General features: G+C 35.1%; 1 protein-coding gene across 1 annotated transcript in view; it reads left to right on the forward strand.

Annotated features, from left to right (window-relative positions):
• The window catches only part of STAB2 (stabilin 2), a 67,431-nt gene that overhangs the window by 30,700 nt on the left and 20,830 nt on the right, over positions 1–15,901 (forward strand). Inside the window, 19 exon segments of the mRNA XM_072399009.1 lie at positions 204–362; positions 955–1,050; positions 2,306–2,401; positions 2,497–2,544; positions 3,167–3,303; positions 3,567–3,681; positions 5,684–5,761; positions 6,269–6,367; positions 7,201–7,308; positions 8,021–8,152; positions 9,496–9,624; positions 10,251–10,310; positions 10,724–10,819; positions 11,778–11,973; positions 12,386–12,481; positions 13,476–13,521; positions 14,345–14,421; positions 14,783–14,908; positions 15,770–15,843. Coding sequence (XP_072255110.1) covers positions 204–362; positions 955–1,050; positions 2,306–2,401; positions 2,497–2,544; positions 3,167–3,303; positions 3,567–3,681; positions 5,684–5,761; positions 6,269–6,367; positions 7,201–7,308; positions 8,021–8,152; positions 9,496–9,624; positions 10,251–10,310; positions 10,724–10,819; positions 11,778–11,973; positions 12,386–12,481; positions 13,476–13,521; positions 14,345–14,421; positions 14,783–14,908; positions 15,770–15,843 — 1,968 coding nt within the window.

The following is a 15,901-nucleotide window of genomic DNA, read 5'->3' on the forward strand; positions in this document are numbered from 1 at the left end:
AAAACAAAAGATTCACCATTAAATGGGACAATGCGGCAGTATCTGATACACAGTGCTGCTCATATCTAATATATGTCTAGTTTTACTTAATGTGTACAGCTGGAATCTAACTGTATTGCTGGAATATATATATTATTGTTGGGGATGTGAACATTCTCTTAATATTGGGTGTAATGGGTGATGACAATAGTGTATTCTTGTAGGCCGAATGCATTCCATTGGGGTCAGGAGCTCACAAATGTGTGTGCCGACCAGGATGGACAGGAGATGGGGTGGACTGCTCAGAGATCAATAACTGCCTTCTTGATAACAAAGGCGGATGCCATGCCAATGCTACCTGTGTGTATATTGGCCCTGGTCAGGTAATTATACCAATGCCTGAAAGACCTATGTTTTGTGATTTCATTTTCTATATATATATATATATATGTATGTATATACATCTCCTTCTCTGTCACTGTCTGTATTCATCTGTCATTTGCAACACCTATTTAATTTACAGCGTTGAATAATATGTTGTTATGTTATATATATCCTGTTTATTATTATTATTGTTAATATTTTTAATATTATTATTATTATTATTATTAATAATATTATTATTAATAATAATAATAATATATATATATATATATATATATACTTATTGTTATAATCTTTTAAGATTAAACTACCATTAGTATTAGTGAAAGCCAGTCTATCATTATTTAATATACTTTTCAAGTGGATTTTTCATGTGTATTATGTGATTGAGTGACATATTCCTTGATACACGCATGTTTATTACATTTCTATATAATTTCAATTGGAGCATAAATGTGTATTCCTGTAAGATAATGTACCACTCACCTGGATATTGCCTGCTGGCATATATGCATTTACCTTCACCATAAAAGTACACATGTAAATGGGGTCTAAGCTACTTCAATACATTTTTCCAAAATTTTTTTACAGAGTGATTGTGAGTGCAATACTGGATTCCAGGGTGATGGGATTCAATGTGAACCTGTAAACACTTGCCTAGTGGCGAAGGATAAGTGCCATATTCTGGTAAGCTGTTTGAATGGAAGGCTGTAGTGAGAGAACATACATACTGCCATTACTAAGCTCTTTCTAAAAGAGGTTCTTAAAAAGCATGTAGAATACAACAGAATAGAATACAATAAAATAGAATAGAATAGAATAGAATAGAATAGAAAGCTAGAAATACTCCTACTACTCTGCCTATTGGTTTCAGTGACTCAGAATACTTTGAAGACATTTATTTAGCATGAGACCCAGGCAACTAGAATTTTCACAAGTAAGAGGCTGCAGTGGCAACTTACATATGTAAGTCCCCAGATCTAACATTCACAAAAACATTCCCCAGTTGAAAATCAATCTTTGTTATGAAAAACACCTGGACCTGGAAGATTCTCCACCAGAGAATGTTTTGGTGAAAGTGAGATGTACTGCTTTATAAAGATTATTATGATTAGTCTTTTTTTGGTGTGCTATATAAAATCAAAGTATTGATTTTGGTGTTTCAGCTATAGTAGTTTGGGTTGTGTTGGATGCATTCATATTGTTCTATGTTGCATAATGTATTGCATTATTATTATTAGCCATTATTTATATAGTTCCAACATATTACGCAGCACTTTACAGAGTTCATAACTGCCCCTCAAATAGACTCACAATCTAATGTCCCTAACTCAGTCATATGTATTTAATACAGTCTAAGGTCATTTTTGGGGGGAAGCCAATTAACCTAACTGCATGTTTTTTGGAATGTGGGAGGAAACCGGAGTACCCGGAGGAAACCCATGGGAACCTACAAACTCCATGTCCGAGATTCGAACCTGGGAGTCACACTAGTAGAAAGAATTACCCCAGAGTTTAACCTATGTCTACTGAATGCAGAACAGCTACATACTGCACTTTTCTTTGACTAATATTACACCCCAGGGTAGAGTCACATAATAACTTATATTGTAATTCACCATAAATTGCTTTTACAGTGTCATTAATAATCTGAGAAAAGTTTTGTTAGTGGACTGAACAATTTAATAGGTGTCTGGTTTATGTCTCGCTGATAATACAACAGCTTCTAGTACTTCTACAGCTTTTTTAAGTTCCAATAGAAACTTCTGATGAGTGTCCATCCCCAGCTTTCCAACCTGCCTACCATAAAAGTTTAAAACGCCAATAAATGATGAAACTCAACTTATTCAATTAGTTTTCATGATGCATAAATCACCCTGGATACATAAAGACTTTCTACATGATTTGATTGCATGGTTTTCATGTACTTTTCTGTGTTCAGGCCACGTGTCAGAAAGTAGCCTCAGGATACTGGGAATGTGTGTGCAATGAAGGATATGAAGGAGATGGCAAAATATGTTATGGCAATGTTGCAGATGTAAGTATTGCCACTATCATATCACACCAGCCAAAGAAAGTCACTACTAAGAGGTGATTTTTTGATGTATAATATACATTTCATTATATTTCTAGGTGATTGCATCACTTCCAGAAGCCTCTGAGTTTCATAAGTGGATTGAGGTAAGTAATAGATGCTTGATTAACGTTAGACAAATTCAGAATTGTATAAGTAGGGAAAGGCACAAATATTTTTTAAGATGAATACATAAACCAATGAATGTTCTTTTCATTTAACTTTAGGCATAAATATTCAAAATTAAATATCTAAAGGATCTGGACCTCGAAGCTGAACTCCAGTTAAACCATTAAATGGTTGAGTAAAAGTAACATAAATGCACTTTGACAACTATACATAAACAGTGAACCATATACCGTTTACTGTTTTTCTTCTTCCACATAAAAAACATCCACACATTTACCTGTCCTTTATTATTGTAGAAACATCCTAAAATGTTATTAGAGACAATGGGCCTGATTTATTAAAGCTCTCCAAGGCTGGAGAGGATACACTTTCATCAGTGAAGCTGGGTGATCCAGCAAACCTGGAAAGGATTTCTTCAAAGTAATTTGCCAGCAAATTATTTGAATCCTGGACCAGATCAATTCCAGGCTTGCTGGATCACCCAGCTTAACTGAAGAAAGTGTATTCTCTCTAGCCTTGGAGAGCTTTAATAAATCAGGCCCATTGTGTAAATGTAAGTGTCCGCATGCCACCCCAATGTAACTATTTTTTCTTTTACAGGAACCAGCTATAAAAACTTTGATTTCTCCATCTTCCAATGTGACTGTGTTTGTCCCTTCACGAAAAGCATTTGAAAGTATGAGTGAGCAAGACAGATCATACTGGATGAAGAAAGAGAAAATGCCACTCTTACTAAAGTAAGTCCACAATTCTGATATCTTGGCTGTGGTGTTGTTTGTCTTTAAATCAAATCTACTTCCCATCAATTAATGCCATTGCTGCCAGTCAGAATTCCCTGTAAAATCATAATACCATTTTATGCAGCAGCCCCGTATTTAGAAAAAAGTGGAATTCACTGAAATAACTTCAGGGTGCCAGATGCTCTTGCCAATATAATTCCTCACTGTGACTTCTTCCATAAGCCCTATACGGAACTAACAGTATGTTTTCATCCTCCTAGGTATCATATATTATCAGGCGTCTTTAGATCTGATGACATACAGAACCTATCTTCGTCTGACATGTTAGCCACATCTCTTAAAAATAATTTTCTCAAACTTTCTAAGGATAATGGGGTAAGTTACAAAACGCCAGAAGTAAAAAACATAACAGATAAGTAAAATCATAAAATATGTATGATGGAAATTATATTGTGATATATTTTACATTACTTTTTATGGCCCAGTGTTACAAATATTTTATTTATGTCAGACAAAATCACAAATGCATTTGTCATTTGCTATGTTTATAAAAAAAATCATATTTATTGTATTACTCATTGTACATTGTATGAAAAGTCCAGGAATGTTACAGGTCTCCAAGCAGTTCTATCAGCTGCAAGCCAAGAACATTCACAATGTTTATGGAAACTGTGAGAAGACTTGCAATAAAATGTCTATTTGTAGCAAATATAAAATATTTCTTATAATACCAAAATTCTCTAAGATTAAGAAATGTAATACAATGTTGGTGACTCTCAAGGTGATTTACTAAGTCCTCCCATGATTTCCAGAGCGTAGTCATCTCTTGTTTGGTACATTGTTCAGAGCGCAAATCAAAGAGTAGATTTCAATCATATTGTTATACAAACACTATACTTTTGGCAGAATTATTTGCAAAACTTCTATTTGAATTTTAAAATTAAAAGGTAAAATAAAAAAGGAAATCACGGTTATTAAAGCCGTATTCACACAATTTCGTATTATTGGATGTTTAATACCACCCCACAGTATATAAAGTTTCTTATACAGATACATAAGGCTATGAAGTCTTATGTTGCCCATGCATAGGGCTAACATCAGGCAATTTGTACCACTTTCTGGCTTTTTAACTTTTTAACTGATTGCAGAAGTTACTAAACAAATCATTGCAGACATTTTCTTGTACAATAAAACAATTGAAACCAATGACAGTAGATTGCCTTGATCCCTTTGGTGATTTACGCAATTAAAAGTTGGTTGAAAATGGATGCGATATGGCTGAAAATGGCAAATGGTATGGACATCATACATAGTTAATTCTATAAACTGATAAGAGAAAAAAACTCCAACCCATTTAATGAAAATACTGAAATATTGTTTGTTTTGTGACACATATAACTAGTTACAAAATGTTCCTGACAATAATGATGGATGTGTCCTTCTGGTGCCACAAAATTTCAGGTTAGGGTCCCTAAAATTGATTGTTTCTGTGCTACGGTGTTAGATAGCAGAACTTCTGTGTGTCTTCTGCATCGCATTAAATGCTGTTGGTTTATTGTAAAAAAAAGAACATAAAACACGAAAGTGACAGGATTATAAAATGAAGGGCAATCTGATCACCATCTTAAATTATGTTGGCCTGGATCTCAGGCTGTGTGCCCTTTCTATCAATCTAGACCTGCTTGTTACACAAAAATACATAATAAATCTGTCACTACGCCTAATCCTGTACAGATTGTCAAGGTCAACATGTCAGGAAAATGTTCAGAGCAGGCAATGACTGACAGCTTTTTATATGTGTAAGAATGTCCTTTCTTATCATGGATTTGACTTACTGGTCCTGATGTATTAAAGCTCTCCAAGGCTGAAGAGGATACACTTTTATCAGTTAAGTTAAGTGATCCAGCAAACCTGGAATGGATTTCTTCAAGGTAATTTGCTATGTGATAGCAAATGTTTTGAAGCCTGGACCAGATCCATTCTAGGTTTACTGGATCACCCAGCTTCACTGATGAAAGTGTATCCTCTCCAGCCTCGGAGAGCTTTGTGTACAGATGATATCCAAGAGATCCTGATAGCACTTTCTGTTTGTTGCTGACAAAGCCAAGCCACTACCTAGCAATTAGCAGCAGCATTGCCAGGGTGCCATGCAAGCTTCCTCAATTTGTAATAGGGCTGCCCATCTGATAGATAGCCTAATCTAATTTAAAAGCTGTTCCCAGGAAAACTGTATACAGCAATCTACGATGCACACAAATAATAGATTTTCAGTTTACATACATTTTAAATATAAAGCAGTATATGCAGAGGGCAGAGTCCATGTATTCTATAAAAGTGGTTTAAGGAACTGAATACCATGTCCTTTTTACAATTTCAGGTTGTCCGAGTTGCTGGTGCTAACCTTGTTGCTGGGGATATAGCAGCTGTGAATGGAGTTGTGCATGTTATTGACAAGGTAAATCTGTGTTGTAATTTGACAGTAGCAGAATGGTATGGTAATTTTAGCTGCAGAAGTACAGTGATGAACTTCCTAATGCTATGTTATTGTCTGGAACTGCCACTGATATCTCATAGGCCCCTATGCTATTGACTGACAAATTTACCATTTTATAGTGAACACTACTATGTTCTATTTATATAAAGAAATAAGTAATCAAAGGGGTTTTAGATTTGGCCTGAATCAGTCTGATTTGTTGATGTTCATCAGCATAAGGCTAGTGTTTTAATGGAGGCCCAAAATACACCACCCACAACTCCTTACAAGGGGTTTCTCTAGGACAGGGTAAATCTCTCAGATGTGGATAAAGACAACAACAAAAACATACCTACATACGTTACCCAATTCTTTGTACTGGAGTTCTGCTTAAAACTGCAAACTGCAGGTATACATAAAGAGTATACAATGTTTGTTGTATTTAGTTATGTTATTGGAAATGTGACCTGGTATTCCTGAATTGTGCAGGTGCTGACCCCAGAGCCACTCCTTGCTGGTATATTGCCGGACTTTATGACCAGACTTGAGCAGTTGCCAGATTATTCAATCTTCCGTGGATACATCATTGTAAGTCATAATTAAAAACTTGATTGGCTTCATGCATACATTCTAGACAACTGGAAAGAATCATAAAAGCGTTTTCTGTGGAATTTCCCACTTATCCAGGCCATTGTATGTGTAGTAGTTAGTCACATTCAACTGGACTCGCCCTTATAATGTTAAAAACGTTTCGCAGCTCTCCAAGCTGCTTCAACAGTTCCATTAGTGGCAGAAATACCCCAGCATTTATATACACAGAGCACAAAGACCAATTTCCAATCATCACGGAATGTGACAATGCAGATATTGTTTGTCTGAGACCGGGAGGTGTGAAAGTTGATGAACCAACCTGTTCCCTTAACATAATGCCATCCTTAGTGTCAGCAATTCTGGACAGGTGTTAAAACTTCAATTTACATTGATGAAGGTTTATATTGTGGTCAAATGGCTGGAGTAGAGATATTAAAACAGCAATATAGGTGGAAGACAAATGGAGTCAAATGCTTCTGTTCATCTGCGGTTGTTACAATTTTGATGTAAATGGCCTTTTTATCTCTCTTGTAAACCAGTTGTCCTCTCTGTTCAAAATATGCACCTCATTGTCCTGAAAAGAATCTCTATTTTTCTTCAAATGCAGTACAACTGCTGCATCTTAACCTTCAACATTTGCCTCCCATATTGGGACAATTTTTGTTTAGAAATTGTTTTCCATACCTCACTATACCGCACTACATAGAGGTATTGACAATTGGCACCGATTAGATTTTAGCACATCTGTAAATGTAATACTCTATCTTTCTCTTCAGTGGTACAATTATATGATCACTAATACAACTGCAATTGTTTATTTTGATTTTCAGGAATATAAACTTGCTAAAGTTATTGAAGAATCAGAGACGTACACAGTATTTGCCCCACATAATGATGCAATTAACGCTTACATTCGCAGCAAAAGCCTCAAAACTCTGGTTTGTCATTTATAAATTCATTTAATAACATGATAGAAGAGAAATGCTAAATTCTAAATGAAAATATTTTTGTTAGGTAAAAGTGTAATAAAGGATTAATTAGCACATTTTAAAGTTGTTTTTATTAAGACATTTTATTTCATTGCTTTTCCATACTTGGGCTAATTGAAATAAACCTAATGATTTGAAGATTTGGGAGCATTTAGTGAAGTTATAGCTGTTCAGATAGAATATGGGCTAATCAACTTAATAAAAGACTTTGTAGAAAACAATAAGGAGAAGTAGAACCACTATATAGTACTGAAAAAGCGGGAAGAAAAATTCATCAAAAAATACATAATGGCAAACTACATTTAGAAACAAAAACACGATAAGATTATGTTAAGTTATAACTTTATTATGCACGTCCTCTTATTAAATCTTGAAATACTTTACATTCCACTTACATAAAATTGTGATACAGAATCAAGGATTTTGTAAACCATAAAAATTCTATGCAAGAGGGATAGAGTGGAGCAGTAAAGATAACAGAGAAAATCACTCAATTTGAATGGTTTACATGAATGTGAAATTAGTTTTCTGTAAAGAAAAAATATTAAAAATGATACTTGTAATAATATTGGTGTTTGACCTTTTAGAGCCATAAGCCATGTACAATAAATAGCAATGAATGTGTTTAAAATTGTTCCAGTTTTTGCTTGATGGTATTCAGGATGAAGACACCATGCGATATCATATCATACTGGGCCAGCAGTTGATGAAGAATGACATGCATGAAGGTATGCATCGGGAAACCTTGCTGGGTTATTCATTCCAAGTTGGCTTTTTTATGCGTAATGGAGAGGTAATGGCTTAGAAATGTACTAATCCAGAAATGTATTATATCTGACATCAGTTGTGTATTGTAGTGAACCTAAAGTGTATACAAAACCAATTTTTTAATCCATAGAATGGAGAAATATAGAAGCCTGACGTGATAGCAAGGATGAATATTTGTTCATAATCTTGCCTACTGTGTATGTGTAAAATAGTTCTGTGACAATTACTGGTGCAGATGCTGGATGGTGCTAAGTCCAGCTGTTAGCTAAGATTAGTGGCAATGCCCAGTACAAGCACATTTTAAAGTTGAATTCTGAACATTAAATCTGATGAAAATCTAATTAAGACTAGGGCAATAGGAAATAATTTTTGATTGATCTGCTGATTGAATATTCATCATGAATTCCTGTTTTTTTCCTGATAAAGTTCCACTCCACTTGGAGTATTTTTTTAAAAAGGAGAAGAGTTTATTTTTTGATTGCTGATTGTTAGGGCTTTTGCAGATTTTGCAGATATTTTGCAAACAATGGCTCTGCCTATTGTTATAGACAGTTGGGAGTGGTTCCCTTGGCTGATGGTTTTTATGGGGTTCTGCCAGTTGTGCTCACAAACTAACAAGGAACATATTGAGAGGAGAAAGTACTATGGCACGAAGAAGAACCCATCGGTGTGCTCACTGTCCAGCCAAGGGCTGCTTTATTTGAAAATAACTATCTTTATGCCGGTGGTCAGATTTTAATGCTTTTGTAGGAACAGTTATATATAAATGTTAGAGACGCCCTTGTCACCCATCCACTGATATTAGGGCTCATCGAGCCGGATGAGCAACTATGTACAAATATACCTAAATTACAGTGTTAAGTGTGTCCTATTGAGATCCTTTAATCTGAGCTTGGCATATTACACAAGATCTGCCCATTGTACCTGGGATTTCTTATTCCTCCATAGAAATGGAGGGAACAGGTGTTCCTGGGCAGCTCCCATCAGTTGGCACCTTAACAAAGAAGTTGAATATTTACACAGGGCAGTACTAAACTGCCTACTCTGACCCCCATTTTTTTCTAAAGGGCAGCCACAGGTGAGACGCTATATGTAGCAGCTCATCTGGCATGATTAACAGGTAATTGCACCACATCCTCACTGTCCATCTGAACTAAGCTTTAAGTGGCAGTCGTATCTTTCCCTAAGGATTTTGCAGGATACATTCTAAAGATACAACAATGGGTAATCTTTAATAAGTCCTAAATAGTATACAAAACTTGTTGTGAAACTTTCCTTGGAATAAAATTACAGTGTAAGCGGCAGTGTGTTTGTAAAGCTCTTTTCTGTATAAAGGTAATACCAGTGAGCTTTCTTTCTTTCCTCCAGCTTACAGTGAATGATGCTCCATTAAACTACACTAATGCAGCAACTGACAAGGGAGTTATTCATGGGATAGGGAAGGTCTTGGAAATCCAGAAGAACAGATGTGATATTAATGATACAGCCGTTTCCCTGGTAAGCACTTTAACTTATACAGAATCATACCGTTTGATATGCTACACACTGTACACGATAATCTATCTTCTATCAATCATCATTGATAGAAGATAGATTTATAGAGTTTCTTTTATCTTAAGAAAAGCTCACTGTCAGCATTTTTAACATTCTAAAATGTTACTTTAAATGATAGCTTTTTACTCTAGTAATGGATTTTTTACAGGGTTTGGATCTGCTGTGAATTGCCAGTACAGCGGACATATTTGTATTTCTTTCCAAAGCGTTCTTCACAAATATTCACCTACCTGCTTCTCGTGACATATTCCAGGCACAGTTTTCTGTCTGTTGGTTATAATTAGATGTAGAACAAATGAGTATGTTGTCACTTGCAATTGTTTATATAACTATATGAGAGCATGCGTGCCTTTAATCCTGGTGGACTTTCATCTCTCTCTTGCAGTCTCTGTTCATGGTATTAATAACATTAATGAATATACACAATGGTTGCAGTGACTGGAACTCACACTGTTTATTACTGATGAGAAGTGGCTTCTGACTGTGATCTAAAAATATAAACCGATTTCCTTGCCTACCACCATTAACCATTTAAATCTGATAGTTGACCTAAAGTATTTTTATTTCAGAGCAAATGTGGGGACTGTGCATCTTTATCATCAATATGTGATGGAAATTCAACCCCAATGGTAAGTGCATATAATGCCAATGTAGTGTTTTCATCTTGTCAAAATTCTGTATGATTCACAGATGGCACAGTTCCTTTTTATAAAAGGTAGTCTTTTTATAAAAGGGGGAATCTTCCAGCTCCATGTGTTTTAATGGCAGCGATTGATTCCCACCAGGGAATGTTTGAGAGAATGTCAGATTTCCTGTTTTATATATAGAACCCTAATAAAAATACTATGGTTATAAGTCTATTTCAGAAAGGCTAGTAAATGAATAATTTATGAACCAAGCAATTAAATTAATAAAAAAAACTGTAGAATATTTTACCCAGCTCCAAGAATACTTAATGAATGGCATTTACTAGACAGCAAATAAGTCTGGTGTTAGTTACCATGGCTTGTAAAGTCCTTAACTCGGTTCCATTGTTTTGCAGCTTGGAGCAAAAAAAGCCTGTTTTTACTCAAAGTACACCTTGAGAAAGAAATTCTTATTTATTGGATGTCAGATCTTCTGTGTTAAAACTGCAATTGTGAGTATGCTTTAATAATATTTTTAAGTCGGTCATTTTTCTGCAAGACACTAATAAAGATTTACTTTTTAGAGAACTATATATGAACTGAAGGATACATTTTTGACATTACACAATGGGCCTAATTTATTAAAACCCTACGGGACTGGAGAAGATAGACTATCATGGGAGAACCTCCGTGATCCAACAACCCTGAAATGGTTCTGGTCAAGGATTCCAGGTTTGCTGGACACCCCGGTTCTCCCATGATAGTCTATCTTTTCCAGTCTTGGAGAACTGTAACAAAAATCAGGCCAAATGTGTTGCCTGTAGGAAATTTCCACCCCCAAACATTTAGGAAGACAAGGTGTGTTTAATTTTATCATTCACATCATTTAAAATTGAACTTAACAGGCAGACATAAACTATGAAATTCAGCTTTGTTTTAATTAATACATTGTTAAAAATGTTTTTAAATGTAAGCAGTATAGGTATTTGAATTGGACTTAGTATTAGCACTTTTGGAGCCTTTGTACAGCAGATCCCATAGTGGGAAAAATTTGTGCTGCAGTGGTCATGCTTTGACAGGTGACAAACTAATAGAAAGAGAAAGCAGTGACATCAGTCCATTGCTTCTTCTTTCACTATTCAGTCACATACTAGGACAGGGACAAAATCTAGGTGCTTAGACAAGAAATCTATGGGGATAAACCAGGGAAAAGTAAGTAAATTGTTGCCATTTATTTTGTTTTTCTGTACTTTCACAGAAAGTTTTAAGGAAATGGAAAGGGAACACCTTGAATAAGCAGACCTTGTTCCTGAGCTTAGTATTATATTAGCTTCCTAAGACCAGCCCAGCAGGAAGTAATTACAAGAACAAATAAATAAATACTTGTTCGTCCGAAGTTGACTGTGACACATGATTTTAAATTTCTATTTAAAAAAATTTTTACTAACTGTATTATTCCATTACCTGCAGACCAAGGAGTGCTGTTCAGGATTCTATGGCCAACAATGCCTGTCTTGTCCAGGCAAATCTGGAAAACCGTGCTTTGGAAATGGAATCTGCCTTGATGGTTTTAATGGCACTGGAGTATGTCAGTGTGAGCAAGGCTTCGTTGGAACTGCTTGTGAAAGCTGTGTAATAGGGAAATATGGCCCACGATGTGACCAAGGTACTTTTATAACTTAAGGTCATATATAATGTGACATTGCAAGTGTAAACTGACTTATATATATGCCAACACAAGATACAGCCATATGGGATGCACAGAAGGCAGTTTGATGCAGAACTTCAACAAAAAACTAAACCAACCACTAAAATCTCTTATATTCTTTAATTTCAGGAGTTATATTTTAAGGAGCCATAGTAATCCACTGCCACAAGCAAAATCTAAGTGGAATCATTACATGGTTCTAGGTTAGGTGCTACACCTAGCACAGGGACATATGTTTATTTATTCATCAGTTACTTTTCTTTCTGAAAGAATAATCATTTGAGCTTAATAATAATGAATGTGTTACAACTAATGATAATAATGATGAAATTGGATATTAGTAATATTAGTATTCATTTTTTGTGTTCAGTATGTTCCTGTGTCAATGGAAAATGCAGTGAAGGGATAACTGGCGATGGCAGCTGTGAGTGCAATGTTGGCTGGAGGGGAGTAAAATGTGACATAGGTAAGTTTACATATGGCAGTCCCTTATCTTCTGCTCGATAAAACTTGAATGTTTAAATGCTTTGTACTGTGGTATGAATAAGAAATTAAATGCACATGTGTTTTATTCAAAATTAATATTGTTCATTTATCTGGGATGAAAACCAGGACCTTGTTCTAACCAGCATGCAAAATTTTTTTACACAATCTCAAAAGCAGTCTTTCCCAACCTTTTTACTCTTGAAGAACACTTGAAATAATTTTCAGGTCTCAGGGAATCTCTGCTAAAACCAATTTATTGGTGTCAGTGAGAGAATAAAGCCTCTTAATGATGAACAATTGAAAGAATGCCTGCTATGGTGGTAGCTAGATAAAACCCTTATTGACAACTAAAGAACATGATTATGTAGCTGGGTAAACCAAGCAGCACTGGCTCCAGAATAGCATAGGCATAGGGGCATAGAGGAACCCTGTTTGACAATGGTTGTTCTTGCATATTTTGTTCATTTAAAACCTTTAGTGAAAAAAAACAAAAAATAAAAGTCCCTCAAGCCAGTGTCATCTCTCTAATATCTTAGTTCAATAGATTCCATGCAACTGATCTATACTAAGGATAGACTTTGTTCTTGTTTTATTGTGTTCAAAGTTCGCCTCCAATACAAATACTTGCCTTATTGCATCTATTTCATATAGAGCTTTAATTGTGAAGTCCTTAGAGGAACAGAGAGAACTCAAAAGCTTGTGTTAATCACCCATATGTTTCCGAAAACAGATTTGTACAATGGCACTTTTCACTTGTAATTTAGACAGGTAACAGTTGTGGTGTTCTACTCTTACCAATGTTTCTGTCAACTATCCGAAGTCACTAAAGAAAGAAAGCATTGACGGAACAAATATGCATACATGTATCACTATTTATTCCATGTATAGGTGTCATGCTGCTAACTAATCTTGTATTGTACATATATGTGATGTGTTTTATGAAAATATTTCCAACGTGTTTTTTTTCTTTTTAGCAATTACCGAGGATAAGTGCAATAAAGCCTGCCATACCAGCGCAAAGTATGTTTTTTCCTCTTACAAAAACCCTAACCATCAATAAAATGTATAGGTCTGAAAATGTCTATAAAAGATTATTGTTTAAAGGAAACATCTGCAAAGTGTAGGCAGTTGTTTAGTCCTTCTCATTTATCACTTGATGATGGAAAGTATGAATTTATTCTGAAAATGTATATTCATGGCACAAACCTCAGGTGGATGAGGAGAACTAAGAAAGGTTACTGACCTATCACCAACGCCTTCTAAGTATCAGTTCCGGTTTTGGGAAACATTTTCTGTTTCAGCTGCTGGTCTTTAGTAAGTTTAATCCTTCTTGGTGTAAGTGTGACCTTACTGTAAATCAGCTGCGTATTCTTGCCCTTTAGCCATGCTGGCATTACATCCCAGGCTGCATTGCTATGACCTGCTTTGAGAAAGTTCTACTAGCAGAGACTTAATAAAAGGTTTTCTTTTCTTTTGAATAGGGTTTTCTTTGGAAATTTGTAAAAACTTGTTGCAAGAACATAAAGTGAAGGAAAGTCTTTCTTATGGAGCCTTTTGTAAAACCCAACAATGGTTCTTAACTTCCCCCCATTCTATTCAAAATAAAAGGAACATCTTTAGCTAGAGATATACAATAAATGAAACCTTAGCAACACATAATACAGCAAAAACTGCAAATGATATACTAATTAAAAAAAATGTTACTTTTTAAGTGCTATTTTTAGCAAGCCAAGAAAATGTTTGTGTTAAATAACTATGTTAAGTTACCCTTTTATAATGTTAGATGGCTATGATGACAGTCAGTCTGGTATAAAAGGTCACTCTGACTTTTTTGTTTTGCCAGCTGCCTTGAGAAAGCAGATGGTACTGCTTATTGCCAGTGTGCCTCTGGATTTCAAGGAAATGGCACCGTGTGTACAGGTCAGTTTAAATCCTGCATGGGGATTGCTAAGAAACTTTTTACCTACTGTCTATGTTCTAAGTGGAAGGTATATTCTGATTATATTCTGAATCTGACCTGAACTTCTTCTTTAATCAGTTTTGTGTACACACTACACTCATGATAGTCGACAAGCCTGAAACAGCTGCATGTAATTTGGAATACACAGCCAGAGGCAGATTATAATTTCCAGTAAAAAATATAATTACCAGAAATATTTTCTATATCAACACAAGCAGACATCAAACACAAGTAGACATCAGACATCTATTGCTGTCTTTTCTCATGTGATTACAGCAAAACAGCAACAACATAACAAAAAAAATTGTGTTTCTATTTTAGCTATTGATGCCTGTGCAACTAGTAATGGTGGATGTTCAGCAAATGCTGACTGTAGAAAGACAACCCCAGGAAACAGGAACTGCGTCTGTAAGCAGGGCTACACAGGAGATGGCATAGTGTGTCTTGGTATGTATTATTATTAATAATAATAATAATAATAATAAACAGTATTTATATAGCACCAACATATTACACAACATTGTACATTAAATAGGGGTTGCAAATCACAGAAGAAAACAGACAATGACAAAGGAGGAGGAAAGGACCCTGCCCAAAAGAGCTAAGAGATGGGGGAGGTACCACACTGTAGGGAGGAATAGAATGGTGGGTAAGTAGTAAGGGTTTAAGAGACAGAAGAAGACAGGTAGGCAAGTTTGAAAAGATGGGTTTTAGGTGCTATTTTAATATACCCAGACTTCAGAGCAAAATCGGAACCAGGCCTGCATCAATAGCATTCATATACCTTCCCTAGATTAAGTTAGCAGTAACATTACATTATCAATACATTAATATTGGTAACACATAAATGCCTTACTGAAAAAAAACAGCTGCCACTGAAAACTTTTTCTTTTTGTAGTAAAGGATATTAGGAAAGTAAATATAAACCCAATCATCTCTGCACTTCTTTAGTTCAAGTTTAGTTAGCCCAATAGTATTTTTCAGTATTTATTTTTGGGGTTTATATTTTGAGTAATTATTGCATAGTTCACTTCAAATTGATTTTCACTATGACTTGCACATTATTATAAGTTTGGTATACCATATTATTAACATAAAAACAAAAATCAAAATATTAAAATTCATAAAAACAAAATATTATCAATAATAAACTTTGTTTTAATTTTCAGTATCTCCTTCATTTCAGGTTTTAGATGGTTTAGGAGGGAAATTCTAGGGGTCAGACATTAACCTGGTTACAATTACTGTAGACAGAACAATCAATATTATTACTGTCCTAAAAACTGCTGTTATCTTATGTCATCCTAGAGATTGATCCATGCGTGCAAAATAATGGTGGATGTGATCAAAACGCTGAATGTACCAAAACTGGTCCTAATCAGGTAGGTAAACACATTCTTTCCAGATATTGTTAACTACAAAGCACGAAGTTGATGCCTT

Source organism: Pyxicephalus adspersus, chromosome 2 (genome assembly GCF_032062135.1).
Source record: "Pyxicephalus adspersus chromosome 2, UCB_Pads_2.0, whole genome shotgun sequence".
Lineage (NCBI taxonomy): Eukaryota > Metazoa > Chordata > Amphibia > Anura > Pyxicephalidae > Pyxicephalus > Pyxicephalus adspersus.